A 19686-nucleotide genomic window follows, 5' to 3' on the forward strand; every position below is an offset into this window, starting at 1 on the left:
ATGGCTCCCAAAAAGAAGGCAACCCAGGAGGCCAAGGAGCCCGAGGTCAAGAAGAAGAAAGGTGGCAAGAAGGATGCCAGCACGGCCAACAAGCCCATGGAAACGACTTTAGGCGAGGAGATCCGAGAATTCTACCACATCCAGATCCGAGACCTGGAGGACAGGCTGGCCCGGTGGGTGGAGGGTCAGGGAGGCTGGTCCTGCTGGGTCAGAAGCCCTGCTCATAGCTGACCAAGGGGCAGGCTCACTCAGGGTGTCCTAGGCCTGTGTTTGGCTTCCCATGGGATGTCTAGACCCCACCCCCAGCCTGTTTTCTCCTAAGTAACATTGAGAGGCTTCACAATTTGACCCCACCCTATCCCGGCTCCCAGAGTCCTAGGGTCCTAACCTAAGTGGCAACCCTACCCCAGGCAAATACCACTCCCCCTGCCTCACTCCTGCCCCGTGGGATTATGTGCTTTATAAAAGGACAGAGTTCAGTCAGTGGGATGAATTGAAAATGGCAGCCCCCTGGCAGGTGGGTGGATCCTGTGTCCTTTCTTCCACCACCCCTCCAACTCCCACGGTGCCTGTGCTGATTCCCTGCGCTATGTGCCCCACTGACTTACCCACCTGCCAAGCCCAGGTGTTTTTCCACGCTGGGCCCGTCTCCCCAAATGTTAAGGAGGAGGGTTGTCTCCCCGTGACTGTGTGGATAGATGGTAGTGTGTGTGGGAGGGGTCTCTAACTTCTGAGACAAGCACACTTGCCCATTTTTCTTATTTTAAAGCTAGTTTCCTCCCAGATATGATGCACCAGCCTAGTCTCATGGTGACCCTTAAAAGACAACCCGCTTTAGTGACCATTAGGCAGCAGTTCTTCCCCAGATGATGTTACAGATACTCACAGCCAATGTTGAGTCCTTCACATGCGCCAGGTGGGTCCTGTGCTGGCGCTCACTGCATCCTTGAAACAGTCCCATGAGAGGTCCTGACATCATCCCCATTGTACAGATGGAGAGACTGAGACTCAGGGAGGGAAGTCACTCCCAGGAGGAGGTGCCAGGATGGGAGCCCTGGCCCTTCTGACCTCCCTACACCAAGCTGCTTCCTCACTCCACAAAGCAGGTCATTCAGCTCTGTACCACCCAATGCATTGTATACAGTAGCCCTGGTTGAGTAAATAATGAAGTAAAACATCTTTCCAAAGAACTTCTACAAATTATTCCACTGGAAACCAGTAAATCAATTATATGATACTCTTAAAAATTCACAAGTTCCCCTCAAGCTGAGACACCAGATGGAATGTATTTGGGGATAATGCATTTGGGAGACAGTTATTAGGTGCTTACTCTTTGCCGAGCCCCCCTCTGTCAGGCCCCAGTACAGAGGTGGAGGAGGTCAGGGGTCTGTCAAGTGAAGACAGAGATGACATCAGGTCTTGACTGCCCGTTGGAACAAGGGCCCACTTACAGGAGGGCACCAAAAAGAGCGTCACAAATGTGGCTTAGGTCCAAGAATGCTCCACTGAGGAGGCTCACCAGGATTCACTCAGTGAACCAGGGTAAGGAAGACAGCAGGTTCAAAGGTTTGGGATTGCAAAGCATGGACGTGTTGGGGTGTTGGGGGCTGCAGAGCTGGCCAACTGCAGCAGTAAACACTGTGGTTAAGAGCCTCGAATTTGGGGTCAGACGGACGGACTGGGGTTCAAAATCTGATTTCGCCACTTACTAACTAGGAGTTTCTTCATCCCTCTGAGCCTACATTTCCTCATCTGTAAAATGGGTGTAATTATCACAGTACCCACTCGCGCATGGATTCAACATACACACACCGTGCACCTAGTATATACCAGCCACTGTCCTAGGTGTTGGGGACATAGCTGTGAATATACCGAAGGCTCTGGTCTGATGGAGCTTACATTCTGGTGAGGTAATGGATGGAAAGCACCGAGCACAGCTGTTGGCTGTGGTCGTGAGTGCAGATCAGGGCGCACAGTGGGACATGAGGCTGGATTCCCATGTGAGGAACCCTGAATGCCCCTCCATGGGAGGGTCCAGGGGAACGGGCCTAGCTGCGTGGAGACCTGGCTTGCCCACTCCCCTGGACCTCTGCCCCACCCCCGCCCCAGGTACCAGCGGAAGTGGGATGAGCTGGCCGTTCAGGAGAAGCTGTTCCGCCAGGAGTTTGAGCAGCTGGCCAACAACAAGAAGGAGATCGTGGCCTTCCTCAAGCGCACGCTCAACCAGCGCGTGGATGAGATCACGGACCTCAATGAGCAGCTCCAAAGCCTGCAGTTAGCCAAGGAGATGGAGAAGGACGCCTTTGAGGCACAGCTAGCCCAGGTGCGCCACGAGTTCCAGGAGACCAAGGACCAGCTCACCACGGAGAACATCATCCTTGGTGAGGGGGGCGGGGACTGGCAGGTGCATCTGGGGGCACACACACGGGAGAGGGAACCCTATGCTCTTGCTCTTGGGGCTCTAATCCCAGCTCTGCCATTGACTTTCTGGCCTTGGGCAAGCACTTCTCTTTGACCTTCAGTTTTCTCATCTGGGAAATGGGTATAATACGTCTACCTTGGGTAACAGCAGCTATGTGCTGCTTCTTCCCACACATTATCTTCTCTAATTGTCCCAGTCATCGCCCAAGGCAGGAAATACTATCACCCAGTTTGTAGGTGAGGAAGCATCTCAAGATGAAGTGTCTTGCCCACGGTCACCTAGCTGGCAAGCATTGTTTTGAGGATTAAGGACAGCATTAGTGCCTGGCCCAGAGAAGGTGTTCGAGTTCAGTGGCTGTTGTCACTGTCACTTTCCAGAAAACAGAAGTCAAGGAAGGTTTTCCCGAGGAGGTAGAAACTGAATGAGGCTTCGTAAGATTAGTGGGGGGGGGGGGGGGGTTCCCAGGGAGGGGGAGAAAGGGGGGGGGGGTGGGGGGGGGGGGGGGGGGGGGGGGGGGTGTTCCAGATGAAGGCCGTGAACGTGGGTAGGACTGGGCATGGCATGTTGTAGGGACAAGGGTCTGGCCCCACTGGATTGGGAAGCATAGGGAGGGCAAGAGGACGTGGAGGAAGCGGGGAGGGAGGGGCATGTTCAAGGCCATCGCTGCCCTGCCGGGGTCCTGCCCTCCTGAGGTGGCCCCTCACCAGGCTGTGCCCTGCGGTGGGGCAGGGGGGAAGCTGGCAGCTCTGGAAGAGTTCCGGCTGCAGAAAGAGGAGCTCACAGAGAAGTTCGTGTCGCTGGAGGACCAGCTACGGAAGCAGGAGAGTGAATACAAGGATTACGTGTACAACCTAGAGAAGAAGTCTGTGCTGGACAAGGACAGGTGGGCAGTTTGGGTGCTGGGGTGAAGCACAGTTCAGTCCTCAAGCCTCCAACAGCCTCCGCTTCTAACTGGGGGGACTGCATTAGCTCAGGGACTCCCCAGCCTGGCTGGTGATTTGCAGAGGGTAGGAGAAAATAGATAAGCTCCCAGCTCTAGCCCTTACACCGGCATTACTGAATCCTTGGGACTTCCTTTTGCCACTTTTTGTGACTTAAAAATTATATTTACTTAATACGTAACAATAATACATATTGATATGGTTCAAAATGCCAGAGGTACAAAGGGTCTGCCGTGAAAAGCCTCTTGCCTGAATCCCCGCTCCTCCTGGGAAATAGAGCATAGTGGTGGCCCTCAGCCTTCTGGGGAACCCCACATGGGAGGGCAGTGCATGTGCCCACTTGCCTGATGCCCCCTCCTTCCCACCCATACTGACTAGACTGAGGAAGGAGATCATCCAGCGTGTGAACTTGGTGGCCACCGAGTTCCGCAAAGTGGCCACTAACCAGATGTGGGACACGACAAAGCGCGCCATCATGGAGAACAATACAGTCACCCTGCAGCTGTCGAAGATATCCCGGCAAGGCATGCAGCTGCTGCAGGAGAATGAGCAGCTCAAGGACACCCAGGACAAGCTGTGCAAACAGCTGAATCTGTTGGAGAACACCCAGAAGGTCATGGCCAGGCATAGCAGAGGCCACCATAAGGTGTGCCCGCCAAGCCCTCGTCACGGGGCATTTGGCACATAGAGCAGGAGGGAACCCTAGGGGTGCCGCTTCAGGGCAAACACAGCCTGGCAGGGTCGGATCCCAGGCTGGAGCCAAGTCATGAGGGAGGCAGCAGTGAGGGGACACAGCCCTTTGTGGGGGCTCCTGGGTGCTGGGTGCACCTCTGGTTTTATTTGGTCTAAAGCCCCTATAACTCACTGAAGCGGAACCTACCCCTGGGCAACCGGGGGCTCTGACCAGACACGGTGCTGGGCCCCCAGGACCTTGGCTGGCCTCTCTGTACAACGGGGTGAGCTCTGGTTGAGTCCGGAGCTGGGGGAGCAGGGCTGGCTGAGCGCCCGCGGTGGGCCCAGGGCACGGCCACCTGCCCGCACCCGCAGGTCATCCTCATGCTGACCGAGAAGTGCCGCGAGCAGCAGCAGGGCAGGGCGGAGGCCGAGCGGCTGTGCTTCCAGCTGAGCCAAGTGGAGCAGAGCCTCGGGCGGCTACAGCACGACCACCAGGCACTGAGGTGGGGCCCACAAAGGGGCGAGCAGTGGTGGCAAGTGGGGGGGGGAGGGGGGTTGAGCCCCTCTCTTTTGGGCCACATGACATGACATAGGCCAGTGGCTTCCCCTTTCTCTAGGGGTCTTGAGGCTTTGTCTGCCAAACAGGCTAAAGCCCGGGGCTGGATGAGGGCCCCTGTGGGCTAGAGAGAAACCGCCTAGCACGGGGAGGGGGCTGACCCATCCCGGTCCTGGGTCCAGGAGTCAGAGAGACCAGCTGAACCTGCAGCTGGAGAGGCAGCAGGCTAAGGCACAAAGGCTACAGCGGGAGCTGACCGAAGAGCAGAAGGTTCGGGCAAGTCTGGAGACAGCCCTGGCCCAAGCCACCTTCTTCCTACAGGACATTCTACAGGTGACAGGAAGTGGGTAAAAGTCAGGGGCGGGGGGAGTGGGCCAATGTCAGACACTGCTTGGAGACACCAGGAGGGGCTGGGCCAGGGCCAGAGGCCCCACCTTTCCTCTGAGAGACTCCTGGCAAGTCTGTCCTTTCCTGATCCGGCACTCCAAAGATCCCCTGAAGGTCTCAAAGTTGCTGGAGTCCCTCTCTGAGGCCCTGGGAGACCTCATGCCTCAGGCTTCCCAGTTGGAGAATGGGTATCCCATCACAGCCAGGCTGCACTTGGAGAAAACGGGCACTGGGATTGGAGCTTCCCAGAGGTGGGTGTTGGGGCCACTCTGGGCCTGATCCCCATGGGCCCACCCCCACCGGCAGATGCAATCCGACGAGGAGGGCGGCAACTTTGATGTAGTGTTCCAGCTACAGCTCAAGGAGATGCTGCAGCAGCTGCTGACCATGCTCAGCTCGGCCCTGGTCCTTAGCCCCCAGCTGGCTGTGTGTCCCCGTCGGAAGAGCCAGCCCCATGGCCCACCCAAGGAGAGGTGAGTGAGTGACCCTGTATGACTTCAAAGGAGGCAGCTGTGGGAACTTGTCCAAGGGCTCTTCTCGGCTGACCCTAGGCCACCAGAAACCTGGCTCCCCAGAGCCTCTCTGAGCCTCAGCCTCCTTAACTATGAATGGAGGTGGTGATGCCAGCGCCCTCTCCACAGCCAGCCCAGCACCCAGCCCCCCAGGATGGGGTCTCTGCCCCAGCAGCTATCCAGCATCACACCCTACCAGCCGGGGGACCTGGGCCTGGTGCCTCGACGGGCCCACATCCCACCCAACCCTGAGGACCTCAGGCTGCTCTCACACACCACCCGTGTGGGAACCTTCCAAGTGCACAGCTGCCCTGAGGTGAGAGTGCCAGGGGCCCCAGGGACGGCAAGACAGCAGCCAACCCGAGGTACAGATCCCGCTCTGCCACACTGCAGCTCTAAGGCCTGGGGGCTGGGCCTAGCTCGCTAAGCCTGCATTTCTCCATCTGTAAAATGGGCCAAAGAAAAGTGTGGCAAGGCCTCAGTGGACTAAGGCATGTCCACACATCGCCTGGGAAGGGGGCATGCTGGACCCTGTTGGCCCCTCCTCCGCTGGCAGGGGAAGGGCGGGAATCCCCTGAGGAGGCCTCAGCTTCAAGGCGCATCTTTAATCTTACAGATCCACACCTCTGGTTCTCCAAAAAGGTTCAAAAAGTTTAGTCTTCCTGAAGTTTCTCTACTTTCCAAGTAAGACACAGAGAGAAGACCAATCCCCATTCCAGAAGTGGACCACCACGGCAACAGTCCCCTCTTTAATTCACAGGCAGCCTGGGGCAGCCCAGAGAAGAGTTCTATAAAAAGCAGATACCACAAGTTGTCATGACACCGCTGTGAATGTGGCTGGGTGCGTGGGCATGGTGGTCAGGCAGGCACGTGTCCAGTGATGGCAAGGGCTGACGGGGGGCGCTGGCTTCGCTCACGGATGTGGTCGAGGAGCAGGTCGGTAGCTCGCTCCAGCAATGGAGGCAGCAGCTCCTGTTCAGCGGCGGAGAAACAGCCTAGCACGTGGGCCTGCACCGTGTCAGGGTGTGTCGGGCGCCCGATGCCCACCCGCAGCCTCGGCATTGCCTGTGGGGGTCAGAGGGGCCCAGAGAGCTTTGATAAGGAGTGTCGGGGGCCCCTTGTTGGCCCACCAGACCCAGCGCAGGACAGAGGGGCAGACTCACACTGGAGTTGAGACAGGCAATGCAGGAACGGACTCCGTTGTGGCCCCTTCAAAGGGATATGGAAGGGGCAATTAGCGCTTCCCTGGATCGGCACCCCTCACCCCTCCCAGCCCCGGCCAGGGTCACAGCACCCCTATTCCCTGCCGAGACTGGGATGGGCACTGGTATCCTACTCCAACTGGGAGGCTCCTCCCTAGCCCCCCCCCCCACCTGCTTAGGGCCTCACCTGGAGCTTCCCCCAAGCTTCAGAGCCAGTTTCCCCAGGGGCTTGTCCAGTTCATCGTGCACCAGGTAGACCTCCTCAGCAGTCAGCCCAAAGAGCTCCGCTGGGCACAGACAACAGTGGGCCTGGTTACTGCCCATCAGCCCAGGGGGGTGGTCCCGATTCACAGCTCTCATGGGGAGGGACCGCAAGTAACCCCATTTCACTTACAAAGAAGCTGAGATTCCTACAAGTACCGAAGGCCATATGCAGCAATTGGAGCTCAACAGGCACCTGGAGGTGAACAGATCTGCCGCCGCCCAGAACCCCGTCTCTGGCCCCGGCGCCCTCCCGGCCGGCCTCCTCGGGTGCCCTCAACTCACCCGCCCGGGCCACGCTGCGCCCGTTGGCGTTCATGAGGCGCCGCGGCCGAAGCAGGATCAGCTGGGCGTCCCCGAGCGCGCCCAGGGCGAGGTCGGCGGCGCAGTGCCGGTCGCGCGCCCAGCCGTCCGCCACACCGAGCCGCTGCGCCAGCTGCCCCAGCACCGCCAAGCCCACGCTGTGCCGCGTGCCGGGCAGTCCAGGGTTCCCCAGGCCGGCCACCTGCGGGCGGCACCAGGGAAACTGAGGCCCGACATTTCGCGCCACCCTCTACCTCACAGCGCCGCCTAGGACCCAAGCCAGAGAAAGGAAAATGGAGGGCAGGGTAGAGTGGGGAAGGGGCGCGAAGAAGGGGCCCCAGAAACCCCGGAGACTCCAGAAGGCTGAGGGCCCCGCGAACTGAGCGGTCCGAGCAGAGTTCACAGAAGTTTAGGGTCCGTCAGAATACTGGACCCATTTTCTAGATAAGAAAACCGAGACAAGGAATTTGGGGAATGTTGTCCGGAGACAAGGGCAGAACAGGAGCTAGTTAGGGCCCAGGAGCCCCTAGGCCGCCGCCCCCCACTCTACTCACCAGCCACCGCTTCCCCGGGGGCCGGGGTTCCAAAGCGCCCAGGATCATGGCCCGACTCAGCCACAGCGTCGCTCCCAGGCGGCCGAGCGGCGGCATGCTACTCCTATCCACGTTCTCGGCCCCGCCCCCTGACGTTATCAGCCCTCGACCAATCGCGGTGGCCAACTGTCCCCAGTGTCCAATCCCGGGCGGGCCGGGCTTCTAAGGGGCGGAAGTGGCGGGGCGGTGGCCTTGACTGGCGCCTCAGCTAGTTCCGCGGCGCCGCCTCACAGTGTTTCTGTGGAGTTTTTTGTGAACTCGCGGAGCCCTTATGTGACCTCCGGGTTGGGAGGAGGGAGCCTTGTTCTGGCCCCTGCTGTGGCCCTGCAACGCTGCGGAAACCTGGCAAGTCCTCTCCCTGACGTAGCCTCAGCCTTCCCGGCTGATAAGTTTTTGCTAACCTCCTTCCGGCTCTAACAACCCTTGGATTCCGGAGGCGTGGCCTGAGGGGGCGGAGCCTGTGGGCGTCCGGGAGATGGCGCCTGGCAACGGCCGGAGTGGGCCTCGAGAGGTCCTCCCTTCGGAGGGGAATTCATGACAAACTCCAGAGAGGTGCGGGAGAGGGTCAGGAGAGAAGAGGCCGAGGGGGAGTTCGCAGGAAAGGTTTCAAGTACAGGAGAGGCAGGATAAGTTGTGCGATTCAGGAAAGTCCCTGGCCGCAGTGCCGAGAAGTGAGGGCTTGAGACGTGTGAGCTTGGCCGGAGCTGGCGTCCCGGCAGAGAGGGCATTGGCCCAGACGAGAGGATGAGAGAAGAGAAGGGATCTAAGAGATCTTTAGGAAGTGGGACAGACAGGACATGAGGACTGATAGGACAGAGGTGACTGGCTGAAAAGGTGGAGTCACCAAGGTGGGAGAGCCTGGGGCAGAAGTCAGGTGAGGTGTTCAACTTGCCCTGCTGGGCATGAGGGTCCCGCAGGATATGCAAAGGGCTGCGGGACCTCCTGGGCCTGCAGTTTGGGGTAGGGCCTGAGCTGGAGACATTAGAGTTTTGGGAGTTTTGGAACTAGAGGTGAAGCTGACGGGGGACCAGAAGGAGAGCAGAGTGCAGTGTGAGTGTAAGAACTCTGGCCCCTGACCTTGACCATAGGAGAGGGAGAGAGGCAGAACTGAAGAGAGAAAAGTTGGAACATCCCTAAGGGGAATGGGACTGCCACCAGAACCCAAATTGTGCCTCCTGCCAGCCTCATTTCCAGCCCTCGTCCATCCTGTAAAACACCTGAGGAGAGTGTGTAAGAGGGGCGGGGGTCCTCTCTGAGGCCTGCCCCAGCTTGCTGTCCCTTGGTTCTAGGATGCTCTGGAGCTTGACCCGGCTCAATCAAAGGCCATCCCAAAGCCATGGGTGTTTCCAGTCCCAAAGGGAACCCTACAGCGCATCTTTGGGAGCAGCCAGGTGTTCCAGAACTTGGATGATGTAAAACCGAAGGTCACGGGATTAACAGTGCCCCTCAAAGTCAGGGAGTAGTGAGTCACTACCTTGTCCCAGGGTCCCAGGTTCCTACCCTGCACAGCGAGTGGCGTGCCCTACAGCCTTGGGTCAGTTACTCTCCCTCTCTGGGCTTCAGTGAACTCAGCTGTATAATAGGGCTCTTCTGCCTCAGCAGATGAAAGGCTGCTGGCCGGGATGAGCTCCAGGAATACCAGGCTCCTCTCCCTGGGTCTCTGTCTACCGGCCCCACCCTGTCTCTCCACCCACGTCCCCCCTCCCCCCAACCCACTCCGGCGGCCACAGCTGTATGCCCTGGGTTGGTCAAAGTCAGGGCCAGCCCCTCTGCCTGTGCCCCCCTGCCCCTACAGCTACCACCAAGGCCTGCAGTGCTTGGAGAAAGAGGACTGGGAGATGGCCGTGCTCTTCTTTTCCCGTGCCCTCCACCTGGACTCCCACCTGGTGAGGGGGTGGGCACAGGTGGTTGCTGACACTGCCCTCACTGTCCTGCCTGCCAGGCTCCTCCTCTCGGGGTCACCAAGTCCCTTCTGATCATTGGGCATCAGGCCTCAGCAGACGGTGGAGAGGGGACAGCAGCCTGGGTCCCCTCTTCCTCAGGTAGACTTTTACGCTTTACGAGCTGAGGCCTACATCCAACTCTGTGACTTCTCCTCGGCTGCCCAGAACCTGCGAAGGGCCTACTCCTTGCAGCCAGAGAACACCAAGTACCTGGAGCGGCTTACCTTGGTCCTTTACCTGCAGGTGCCCTGGGCTGCTGCAGGCCCGCCCACTGTGTCCACCTCACACCCAAGCCAGTTGGCTCTCCCTCCAGCTGTGGGGGGTTTTCCTTGCTCCTGGGGCCAGCTCTGTCTCTCTAGGGACCTTCTTGTCCCCATGTCTGAGTCTGCACCTGCTGCCCCTCTCATGACCTCTCCTACCTCCAGAGATGGTTTACCACCAGGGCTGGATAAAGTTCTGCAGCATTGCCCAATAGAACTTTCTGCAGCGATGATAGTGGTCTACTCTGCACTGTCCAATCTGGTAGCCATTAGCCACGTGAAACTGCCGAGCCCTTGAAATATAGTAAGTGTGAGTGAGGAACTGATTTTTAAATTTTATTTAATTAATTAATTTAAATTTGTATAGCCACATGAAGTGAGTGGCTGCTGTCCTGGACCACACAAACCTAGCATCTAGAGGCTCTAAGCACTAAAAAGGTAATAGCATCCCCCATTTACAATTCAAAATAAAATTACCAAACCACAAAATACCAACAAAGTCCAAGGTTTTCTGTTTCTGTTCCTGTTTCTGTATTGCCGTCTTGCCAACTGTATAATTCTGTCTCTGCTGTCTCTCCCTCGCTCTGTATCTCTCTCCATCTCTGTCACCTTCTCTCCATCTCTATGTCTCTGTCCTCTAAAGTTTCTCCCAGATCTTTAGGGCTGTGTCCCTGGCTCTTGTCTCTCTCCCCTCCTGCCCCAGTGGGTGCCCCCTGTAGCTAGTGGGTGCTGCTGGGCCAGAGTCACAAGCAGAAGGGACTGCCCCCTGTGTCCCCAGGGCCAGTGCCTGTTTGAGCAACGTGCCTTCCCAGAAGCCCTGAGGGTCTTCTCACAAGCCTCTGCGCTCCAGCCTGAGAAAGCCAGCTTCCGTTACCGATGGTGAGCGCCAGGCGTGCGGCCGTGTTCTCCCTGCAGCCCCTTCCTGCCCCTCTCGCCCTGCAGACAGAGCATCTTTGCCCTCTCTTCTCAGCATGGCCTGTCTCCTGGCCCTCGAACAGCATCAGGACTGCCTCTCGCTCATCGCCAAGGAGGTGAAGCTTGGCACGACCAATGCCGATGTCTTCATCCTCCGGGCCAGGCTCTACAACTTCTTCCAGAAGGTAGAGCGGGGAGGGCGGGGCGGGGGTGGCCCTTCCCCTCTGTGGGTGCCCCCAGCATACTCTGAGATTAAGGAAGGCCATCAGGCCGCCCGTGTGGTGGGGACCTTCGTTGGCCACTCAGCATAGTTGTCCTGCTATCACTCAGCTCTAGCTCTGTGCCAGGCCTGTGTCGGCCCCCAGAAGCCACAAGGTGAGAAACCTGTGCCATCCCGCCCCCATGGGAGTTAGAGCCCAAGAGAGATGTCCTTGAGCAGATAATTGCACAGAGGATGATTTCACAAGTGCAGGAAGCAGCACAGCGTGGGGGCACCCAAGGATCCGTTAGATAAGGTGGCCCTTCCTCCTCCTTTCCTGTCTCTCCTTATTTGCCTCACTGTCCGGGCTTGGAGCCAGAAAGTACAGGGAACAGCGTGGGGACAAGGGAGACTTGGGGTCACAAGAGAGGAGGGACTGCAGGTATGAGAGGGCATCAGGTAGGGTTTTGTGAACCGAGGAGGCCCCTGACTTCTTCCTGGGGCCTCCAAAGGGTTGCTCTCTGGGGCAGTGGGCTTTAGAAAGATCCTGTGGCTGCCAGGGGGAGTCTGGGCTGGAGGGGCAAGACTGGAGGCCAGGAGCCTGGGTGCCGTCCAGCCAGAGAGGAGGGTGGAGGCGAGGATGGCCGTGAGGGTGGCCAGAAAGGGGCTGGTCCCACAGTCCTTTGGAAGTCAGCAGCAGAGACGGATGGGGGAGGGCATGAGGGAAAGGGAGGGATCCGGAACAATGCCTGGTGTTCGGGCTTGGCCTGGTGCATGGGAGCTGGGAAACTCAGGGGGAGACTCAGGTGGGCGGGTTCACCTCAGTCACCAGGTGGTGCATCCTGGGGGTAGCTGGAAACTTGAGCCTCCCTATGCTGGGGGCTGGGCTTCTGGGCCCCCACAGTGAGTCAGTGAGAGTCTCCTTCCAAGGTAGGAGACTAGTAATTATTGGTAATTATTGACTGTGGGAGTTTGGCCCCTCCTGCCACCTCAGCCCCTGTAATGCATAGGCGCGTTCTAAGCACTTGACTCATGCTTGTCTTTACGACTTGAGGTAATCATTTGAGTAGATACAACCCATTGTCCTCTTTTCACAGATGAGGAAATGGGTCCAGAGGGCCTGGGTGACTTGCCCAGGGTCACACAGCCAGTTCTGTGTGGTGCTGCCCTTGAACCCAAGCCCACCTACTCCAAAGCCCTGTCCCGAGCCTCTGCCATCTTCCCCCTCCTGACTTCCACTCACAACTGGTGTCCACACTGTTTGCCCTGCTCACCGTCCAACCCATTATCCTACAGGACACAGGATGCTTGCTAAAACTGTTGACTGACTGACAGACTTGTTCACCCAGTGGAAGGTATTTGCCTGGGGGTGTTTTCTGCTCAGGCCCAGGCCTGCATCTATTGTCAGAGTTGTCTTGGGCTTAAAGGTCAGGGAAGTTGGGGAGGACATATGCATGGGAGGATAGGGAGGATGTGACAATCATGGTCAGGAGGACACACCTTCCCCCCACCTTGAGTGAGCTTAGAAGAAGTCCTACATGGAGGAGACATCTGCAACACCATTCTACAGCAGAAACCACCCAGGCTGACTTGGCTCTCCTGAGGTCACATCTGGAAAGGGACCAGCAGGGATGGGGCCTGGGATGGGATTCTCTCATAATGCTCCCTGCTGCTTTCATGAGGCAAAAAAGGTGGCACAGCAATGCAGGGACATCAAGGGTGGGTGACATGGTCTGGAGGTGTGCCTCTCCATGGGACTGGGCAGAGCTCGGCTTAGCCTACCGCCCTGATGCCATCCTTGGCCCCCTGCAGCCCAGCCTCTGCTACCGAGACCTGCACAGCGCCTTGCTGTTGGATCCCAAGCACCCACAGGCCAAGGTGCTGCTCCAGATGATGGTGGACCAAGCCCAGAAGGCGCGTCAGGATGCTGGGATCCTAGCTGTGCAGGGCAAGCTGCAGCATGCTGTGCAGCGCATCAACTGTGCCATCGAGAACAACCCTCTGGACCCTAGCCTCTTCCTCTTCCGGTACTGTGTGGGGAGGTACCCATCTTGGGTCCTGCTGTATGGTCTCAGAAGAGGACTTGATCCTCCCCAGGCTTCAGTTTCCCCAAGTAGCCTCTAATAATCTTTCCCTACTCCCCATTAGGGTCAAAGCCAGGGAGAGGTCTTAGCTGCTATTGCCCTTGGAGGAGGGGCAGGCAGCCACCTTAGTTCACCTGGGAATCCTGGACCCCCAAGCCTGCTGAGCATTCACGCAGGGAGACTCAGCCCAGCTCAGTGGCCAAGGCTTGGGTTTGAATCTACCCCTTGCCCAGGACTTATTACATGATTTGGGGCCATGTACCTTTCTTGAGTCTAGGTTTTCTCATATAAACAGTGGGGTAAAACATCTGTCCCAGGTACAAAAAGACCTTAGCATAGAGGTTGGTATGCACGCACCTACTTCCTAAAAAGAAAGATGGAAGCTATTTTTGGGTAAAGCAAAACTACCCATGACCAGCAGGCTATCCGAGTAGTAATCCAGAGCCGGCCCCACACCCAAACCAGCGCGTGAAGAGAGGGCCCTCGCGCCACCAGCCCAGGTCAGAAGGCCCAGAGTGGCCAACGTCCTGGCCGGCCGCCCCAGTGGGTAGGGGTGCCTTGGCCTTCACGTCCCTCCCCCACAGGGGCACCGTGTACCGCCGGCTCCAGGAGTTTGATGCCGCCGTGGAGGACCTCCTGAAGGCGCTGGACATGATGAGTGAGAGCCAGGAGGGCATGGTGCGGCAGGCTCAGCGGCAGCTGTTGCTGACCTACAATGACTTCGCCGTGCACTGCTACCAGCACGGTGCCCACGAGGAGGGCGTGCTACTGCTCAACAAGGCCCTCAAGGCCGAGCAGCAGGAGAAGGGCCTCTACATCAACCGGGGCGGTGAGCGGGGGCTGCCCCTCGCCCCTCTAAGGCGCCCTTGAGGGAGGGAGGGAGGGAGGGAGGGAGGAGGGAAAGAGCTTCAGGGATCTGGGGACACATTCTGCGAAGTGTTGCCTTAGACAAACTGGCTACAGTCTCTTCAAAATGCTCAGAATCAGGCGGCTGGGGAAAGGTGCCCGAGGCACGGAAAACCTTGGCAGGCACCCTCTACCACCCACGGGAGTGGGAGTTCGGGAGTTCACAGCCACCGGTCTAGGATCCCCCAGAGGGTGGAGCAGGCTGGGCTGAGGCTCCTGGGCACTGGGGTCGGGGGCCTGCTCAGCCCCTGCGTCCATCCCCCGGGCCCTAGATTGCTTCTTCCAGCTGGGCAACCTGATTTTTGCGGAGGCGGACTACCAGCAGGCGCTAGCACTGAGCCCGCAGGACGAGGGCGCCAACCTGCGCATGGGCCTGCTGCAGGAGAGGATGGGCTTCTGCGAGCAGAGGAGCAGGTGCGCGCTGTGGGCGGTCCCCGGGGGTGGGGTGGGGGTGCTGGCATGGAGCCGCCTGCTGGGACCCCTGGGTCAAGATCCTCTGCTCTCCCAGGTATGTCTCCTAAATAACGGTTTTAGTTTTCAAGTTTTCGTGAAAAATTCTTCACTTTTTTCTGAATATTGTTATGGTAATTGTGCTTTTTATAAAAAACTGAAGTGTTTGGTAATGATGCATAATTCAGAACCTGAACGTTCCTTCTAATATGTCTCCCAACACCAACCCCCCCATAGGTTTGGTAAAGGTCCCTCCAGATTGTTTCCTATACATATGTGAACAATTATTATCAGTTTACAAAAGTTAAAGTCATGCTAAACTGTTTTTTGACTTGCTTTTTAACTTCCAATGTCATTATATATATAGGACTACCTCATTCTCTCTTATTATTTGCATAGTATTCCATTCTATGGAAGTACAACTCATTTCTTTAGGTAACGCTCTACTGATGACTAATTGGGCTGTTTTCTGTTTTTTTATTATAATGTGATGAGCATGCAGGACATACATTTTCATGCATTATACTAGTAATGCCATAATTAGATTGCTAGGAGCTAAACTGTTGTTAAACGGTGTGAACATTTAACATTTGAAAACATAATAATATCCAGTTGTTCTCCACAAACAGTGAGCCACTATGAACTTCCTCCGGGAAAGGAGAGTCTTGGTTTGCCCAAACCTCCACAGTGCAGGGTGTGAAGACTGTTTTCAACTCTGCAAATCTAGTGGGCAAAAAAATGCTCTCTCGCAGTTGATTTATGTTGCGTGCTTAAATTGCTAGTGCGGTCCAGCATCTTTTTCGTGTTTGTTGGTCATTATGGCTGGCCCAAACCTTTTGCCCATTTTGCTGTTAAATTGCTCACGAAGGGGCGCCTGGCTGGCTCAGTCAGTAGAGCGTGCAGCTCTTGATCTCGGGGTCATGAGTTCAAGCCCCACACTGGGCTTAGAGCCTACTTAAATAAATAAGATTTTTAAAAAAATAATAAATTGCTCATTAAAACTTTTTGTTGTTGTTGTTACAGGAGTTCTTTGTAGGCTAGGAAACTTAGCTTATTGTCTGCCTTCTATGGGAAAATATATTTCCCCTATTTATTGCTTTCCTTTGTGGTGGTTTTGCTACTCAGTAACTTGGGATTTAATCATAGTCAAATTAATTTTCTCATTTTTAGCTGCTGGGTTTGTGAGATTCTCGAAAGGCCCTCCTTAGTCCAGGATATTAAAAACATTCACTTACACTGGGGTCTTGTACTAGCATAAGTGTTGGGGCCGTTAAGTGTGTAGCTGGCAGGGGCGCCTGGGTGGCTCAGTCATTAAGCGTCTGCCTTCGGCTCAGGTCATGATCCCAGGGTCCTGGGATCGAGCCCCGCATCGGGCTCCCTGCTCCGCGGGAAGCCTGCTTCTCCCTCTCCCACTCCCCCTGCTTGTGTTCCCTCTCTTGCGTTCTGTCAAATAAATAAAATAAAATCTTTAAAAAAAAAAAAAAAAAGAGTGTAGCTGGCAGAAGAAGAGCAGAGGGGCATGGTGGAGGTGGGGCAGCAGAGACCAGCAGCCTGATTTATCCCATACTCCCCAGTGGGGCCCAGGAGCCACCATGTCCCTCCCTGGGGCCCAGCCCACGACAGCCTGTGGCCCACTGTGTCCCGCAGGCAGTTCCATAAGGCGGATAGCCACTTCTCAGTGGCCATCCGGCACAACCCCCAGAAGGCCCAGTACTACCTGCACCGTGCCAGGACCCGGCAGCTCCTGCAGAACATTTTGGGGGCCCGCCTGGATGTTGCCACTGTCCTGCTCCTCAGCCCCAAGCAACCCAAGGTAGGTTCCTGCTGGGCCAGGGGGGGCAGGCTCCAGAGTCAATACCTGTGGTTGCCTAAAGATACTCCCTGTTCCTAAAAGAGGTCTGGTTTCCTAGCAAAACTAACAGCTGCCGATGCCAGGCCGTGCCAGGTACTGTTCCAGCCACTTCAGCTGGCGTTGCTCTGTTTACCCCTCTTCAGCACCCCACGGGACCGCTAACATTATCCCCCCCCCCCCACCCCCCCCAATTTGCAGGTGAGGAGGGTAGAGCTCAGAGAAGTCCGTACCCTTGCCCCAGGGCACATGCTTAGACGTCAGACCCGCAGAAGCCGGCTCCGACACCCACGGCTGGCCTAGTCAGGGCGCCCCCTCCCGGTGGGCCTCCTGGCGGGCTCCTCCCAGTTCTGGGGCAAGGAGGTCTGGCCCTGTAAAATCAGGAACTAGTAAACCCTTCCCACGTCAGCCCTGAGAAGGGCTCTGCGAGGGCAGGGCGGCACCACACCGTCTGCCCCCTGCCCTGGCCCACACCTGGCTCTTTCCTGGCAGGTGCTCCCACTGATGGCCAGCCTCTTCCCGGGCATGTCGGTGGAGGAGGTGCTCTGCAGCCAGGTGGCCCACCTGGCCAGGCTGCAGTTGAATCGGGTGTTGGAGAGCAGCCTGCAGGCTGGCATCCCTCGAGGCATCGTGGGGCAAGTTCCTCAAGTGGGGGCCGCGGACCAGGAGTGGGAAATGGCTGGGCATCAAGGCTCCTCCTGCTCCTGCTGCCTCCTCAGGCCACTCTCGGGACTCTGGGGATGGTGGGCCGAGTCAGGGGGGCTTACCCAGCACTCTGGGGCCATGGCTTGGCAGGCAGCTCAGACAGCGGGAACGAGAGCGCGAGAAGGCGCGGGCCCTGCAGTTCTGGTGGAAGCCTTTGTTGGGGAACTCTGAAGAGCTCCAGGCCACTCCCCAGACCCTGAGAGGAGAGCCAGCAGGTGCAAACGAAGCTGAGGCCCTCCACAAGGAGGAAGAGGTGAGTGGCCACATGCTGGGGCCTACAGCCCTTGAGGTCTGGGGTGGAGCGTAGCCCGAGCCAGGGCTGAGGGAGGCAGACTGTCTAGAGGCTCGCATCCAGGCCTGGTTCTGCCACCACTCTGTGTGACTTGGGCTGGGGTCCTTCTGCTGTGAGATGGGGATGGTATCAATAAGGAGTACCCCTGAGGAAGGGCAAGAGGATGTGGACTCCTCATAGAGAGGCCTCCCCACACCTTGCCACACTCACCTTCATAAATTCTGTGTGCACTGGCCATTGTGCCAGGATTTTCTTAATTCTTAAATCCGTCTCTAAGAACTTTTTATTGAATGTCACATAAATATAGAAAAGCACACAGATCAATAGTGAGTGAGCTGGTGAATTTTCACAAACCGAGTACACACATGACGCCATTACCTATCGAAAGAACACACTCCCAGCTCCGCAGAAGCCCCCTCATGCCCCCTCCCTTAGCCCAGTGCACCCCCAAGGCTGTCCTGATCCTTAACATCACAACTGAACGTGCATGTTTCTTCACATCAGTGGGCAAATACGGTGTGCCCGCTTGTCTGGGGACTCCCTTCGCTAAGCATGTTTGTGAGATGTATCTAAGTTGACTGCTTGTTCTCATCGCTGGTTGAGAATTCCATCCTGTGAAAGTCCCACGATCTGCCCACTCAATTGCTGACGGACAGCAAGTACCTTTGTGTTCAAAGGAAACTTTATGAAAATGAAGTAAATGGAAGACCAGCACCCCTTGCTGTAAATGGCAAAGGCTAGTGCTACAGTTCTCTAGCTCACACTGGAACACAAAAATACAAAACTTTCTGCCCGCCCTCCCCCCCCCCTGCCCCGAGGTCATTGTGAGCTCCCTCCCTTGGGGAGATGTGGGGCCGGCGCCTGCTGGTTGCTGGGACTCTGCCTGCCCCCTCCCCGCTTCCACACACCCCCCATTGCCCGCAGGCGTGAGTGGGCCTGAGGCGGCCAGCAGCCAAGAGCCGGGCTGTGGAGTCCCGCAGGCCTGGATTCAACTCTGCTCTTCTGCTTCTTTGCTGTGTCGAGGGCAGGCTGCTTAGGCTCCTGGAGCCTTGGTTTCTGGTCCATGAAATGGTAAAAACGGTAGTTCCCTCCCCGATATGTGGGAGGACGAAATGGGATAGAATGGTAAGCATAAAAAGCTCAGTTCTTCACTAGCCATTCCCCAGGGTACGGCACTTTACAGTTTACAGAGGACTGTCCCACATTGAAACTAATTTGCACTTTGCAGACGGCAGACCTGAGGCCCAAGCAGCCTCTTGAACACTGCCGAAATTTCTCACAGTGCCCTGCCGGTCGAGTCCGACCACTCCCTTCCCTGTCCAGTGTTCACCTCTCGTGCTGCCCAGTCCCAGCTGGGCCCCCTGAGGAGCTCTGAGCTGCTGGCCTTCCTTCCAGAGCTGAGCCGCTGGCCCAGGGCCTCCCATGGCCTGCAACGGCCCCACCTGTCTTCTGCCCTAGGAGGAGCAGTGGGAGCCTGCACCCAGCAGGATGAGGTCCCTGTCCGACAGCTACCTTGACCAGACCTCTTCAGGCTCCATCTTTGGCTGTAAGTCCCCAGTACTCTCGCTAGGCCTGAGTAAGCCAAAGCAGCAGATTAGGCAGAAGTCAGGAGTCAGAGACTCCTTGGCCTGCATGTGCATTTGGGCTCTGCTACTTCTAGTTCTGTGATTGTAGAGCAGGAGGAAGAATCCTCACTTTGAATGGGGCATGGTGAGCCCTCAGCGTCTCCCATTTATCCCACAGCCCAGGCCCACCTGCAGGGCTCGGGTTGCCGAGGAGCGCTGGGCTGGCGTCATCTGGCAGACCTTCCCCTTGGCCGTGCAAGGCCTCTGGAATAGAGGCAAGGGTGAGGCCTACACCTCCTTTTCCTGGAGCTGTCTGAGCAGGGCAGCCTAACGGATGCTCTTGGTTCATCCTTCCCAGTCAGGACCATGTCCACCTCAGAGACAGAGACGTCCACTATCTGCCAGGAATACAAGAGCACCTCAGCCACTGCTGTGACATCCTCTGACTCCCCACTGCTGAAGACTCAATCCTCAGACCTGCTGGAGAACAGAGAACACCTAAGCTTGAGCCATAGCCCCAGAAAAACCAAGGCCACCCAGGGCCACAGCCAGAGCCCCAGCAGGACCAAAGTCACCCAGGGCCAGAGCCGGAGGCCCAGCAAGATGGAGGCCGCCCAGGGCCAGAGCCCCAGCAGGACCAAAGCCACCCAGGGCCAGAGCCGGAGG

At 57.2% G+C, this 19686-nt stretch overlaps 3 protein-coding genes across 4 annotated transcripts in view; 2 read left to right on the forward strand and 1 right to left on the reverse strand.

The window, feature by feature from the left end:
- Positions 1–6181, forward strand: CFAP157 (cilia and flagella associated protein 157). The gene is made up of 9 exons (XM_032418533.1): positions 1–173; positions 2110–2381; positions 3152–3305; positions 3742–4009; positions 4411–4541; positions 4777–4927; positions 5288–5454; positions 5623–5809; positions 6110–6181. Exons 1-9 carry the CDS (start codon positions 1–3, stop codon positions 6179–6181), a joined length of 1575 nt encoding a protein of 524 aa, XP_032274424.1.
- Positions 6131–8229, reverse strand: PTRH1 (peptidyl-tRNA hydrolase 1 homolog). Of its 2 annotated transcripts, none has more exons than XM_032418535.1 (5): positions 7814–8229; positions 7242–7461; positions 6883–6982; positions 6657–6702; positions 6131–6465 (listed from the first exon to the last, which is right to left on the reverse strand). In XM_032418535.1, the coding sequence occupies exons 1-5, from the start codon at positions 7907–7909 to the stop codon at positions 6352–6354; spliced, it is 576 nt and encodes a 191-aa protein (XP_032274426.1). In that variant the 5' UTR covers positions 7910–8229; the 3' UTR covers positions 6131–6351. The 2 variants fall into 2 exon arrangements, with proteins under 2 accessions (XP_032274426.1, XP_032274425.1); XM_032418534.1 differs by having other exon boundaries at positions 6131–6558; positions 7814–8220.
- Positions 8230–8386: 157 nt separating this feature from the next.
- TTC16 (tetratricopeptide repeat domain 16) overlaps positions 8387–19686 on the forward strand; it is an 11688-nt gene continuing 388 nt past the window's right edge. Inside the window, 14 exon segments of the mRNA XM_032419007.1 lie at positions 8387–8404; positions 9142–9314; positions 9648–9738; positions 9895–10038; positions 10834–10934; positions 11026–11155; positions 12982–13196; positions 13838–14082; positions 14432–14573; positions 16257–16422; positions 16951–17097; positions 17258–17416; positions 18914–19001; positions 19379–19684. Coding sequence (XP_032274898.1) covers positions 8387–8404; positions 9142–9314; positions 9648–9738; positions 9895–10038; positions 10834–10934; positions 11026–11155; positions 12982–13196; positions 13838–14082; positions 14432–14573; positions 16257–16422; positions 16951–17097; positions 17258–17416; positions 18914–19001; positions 19379–19684 — 2125 coding nt within the window.

Source organism: Phoca vitulina, unplaced genomic scaffold (assembly GCF_004348235.1).
Source record: "Phoca vitulina isolate PV1807 unplaced genomic scaffold, GSC_HSeal_1.0 scaffold21, whole genome shotgun sequence".
Taxonomy (NCBI): Eukaryota; Metazoa; Chordata; class Mammalia; order Carnivora; family Phocidae; genus Phoca; species Phoca vitulina.

Excerpts from the sequence above, each read along its gene's own strand:
- PTRH1 (XM_032418534.1), bottom strand. The coding sequence starts at position 7,909 with ATGCCGCCGCTCGGCCGCCTGGGAGCGACGCTGTGGCTGAGTCGGGCC. Across the intron at positions 7,462-7,813 it reads CCCCGGGGAAGCGGTGGCTG|GTGGCCGGCCTGGGGAACCC; the intron begins GTGAGTAGAGTG and ends TGCCGCCCGCAG. Across the intron at positions 6,703-6,882 it reads AAGCTTGGGGGAAGCTCCAG|GGGCCACAACGGAGTCCGTT; the intron begins GTGAGGCCCTAA and ends ATCCCTTTGAAG.
- CFAP157 (XM_032418533.1), top strand. The coding sequence starts at position 1 with ATGGCTCCCAAAAAGAAGGCAACCCAGGAGGCCAAGGAGCCCGAGGTC. Across the intron at positions 4,542-4,776 it reads CACGACCACCAGGCACTGAG|GAGTCAGAGAGACCAGCTGA; the intron begins GTGGGGCCCACA and ends TCCTGGGTCCAG. Across the intron at positions 4,928-5,287 it reads TCCTACAGGACATTCTACAG|ATGCAATCCGACGAGGAGGG; the intron begins GTGACAGGAAGT and ends CCCCACCGGCAG.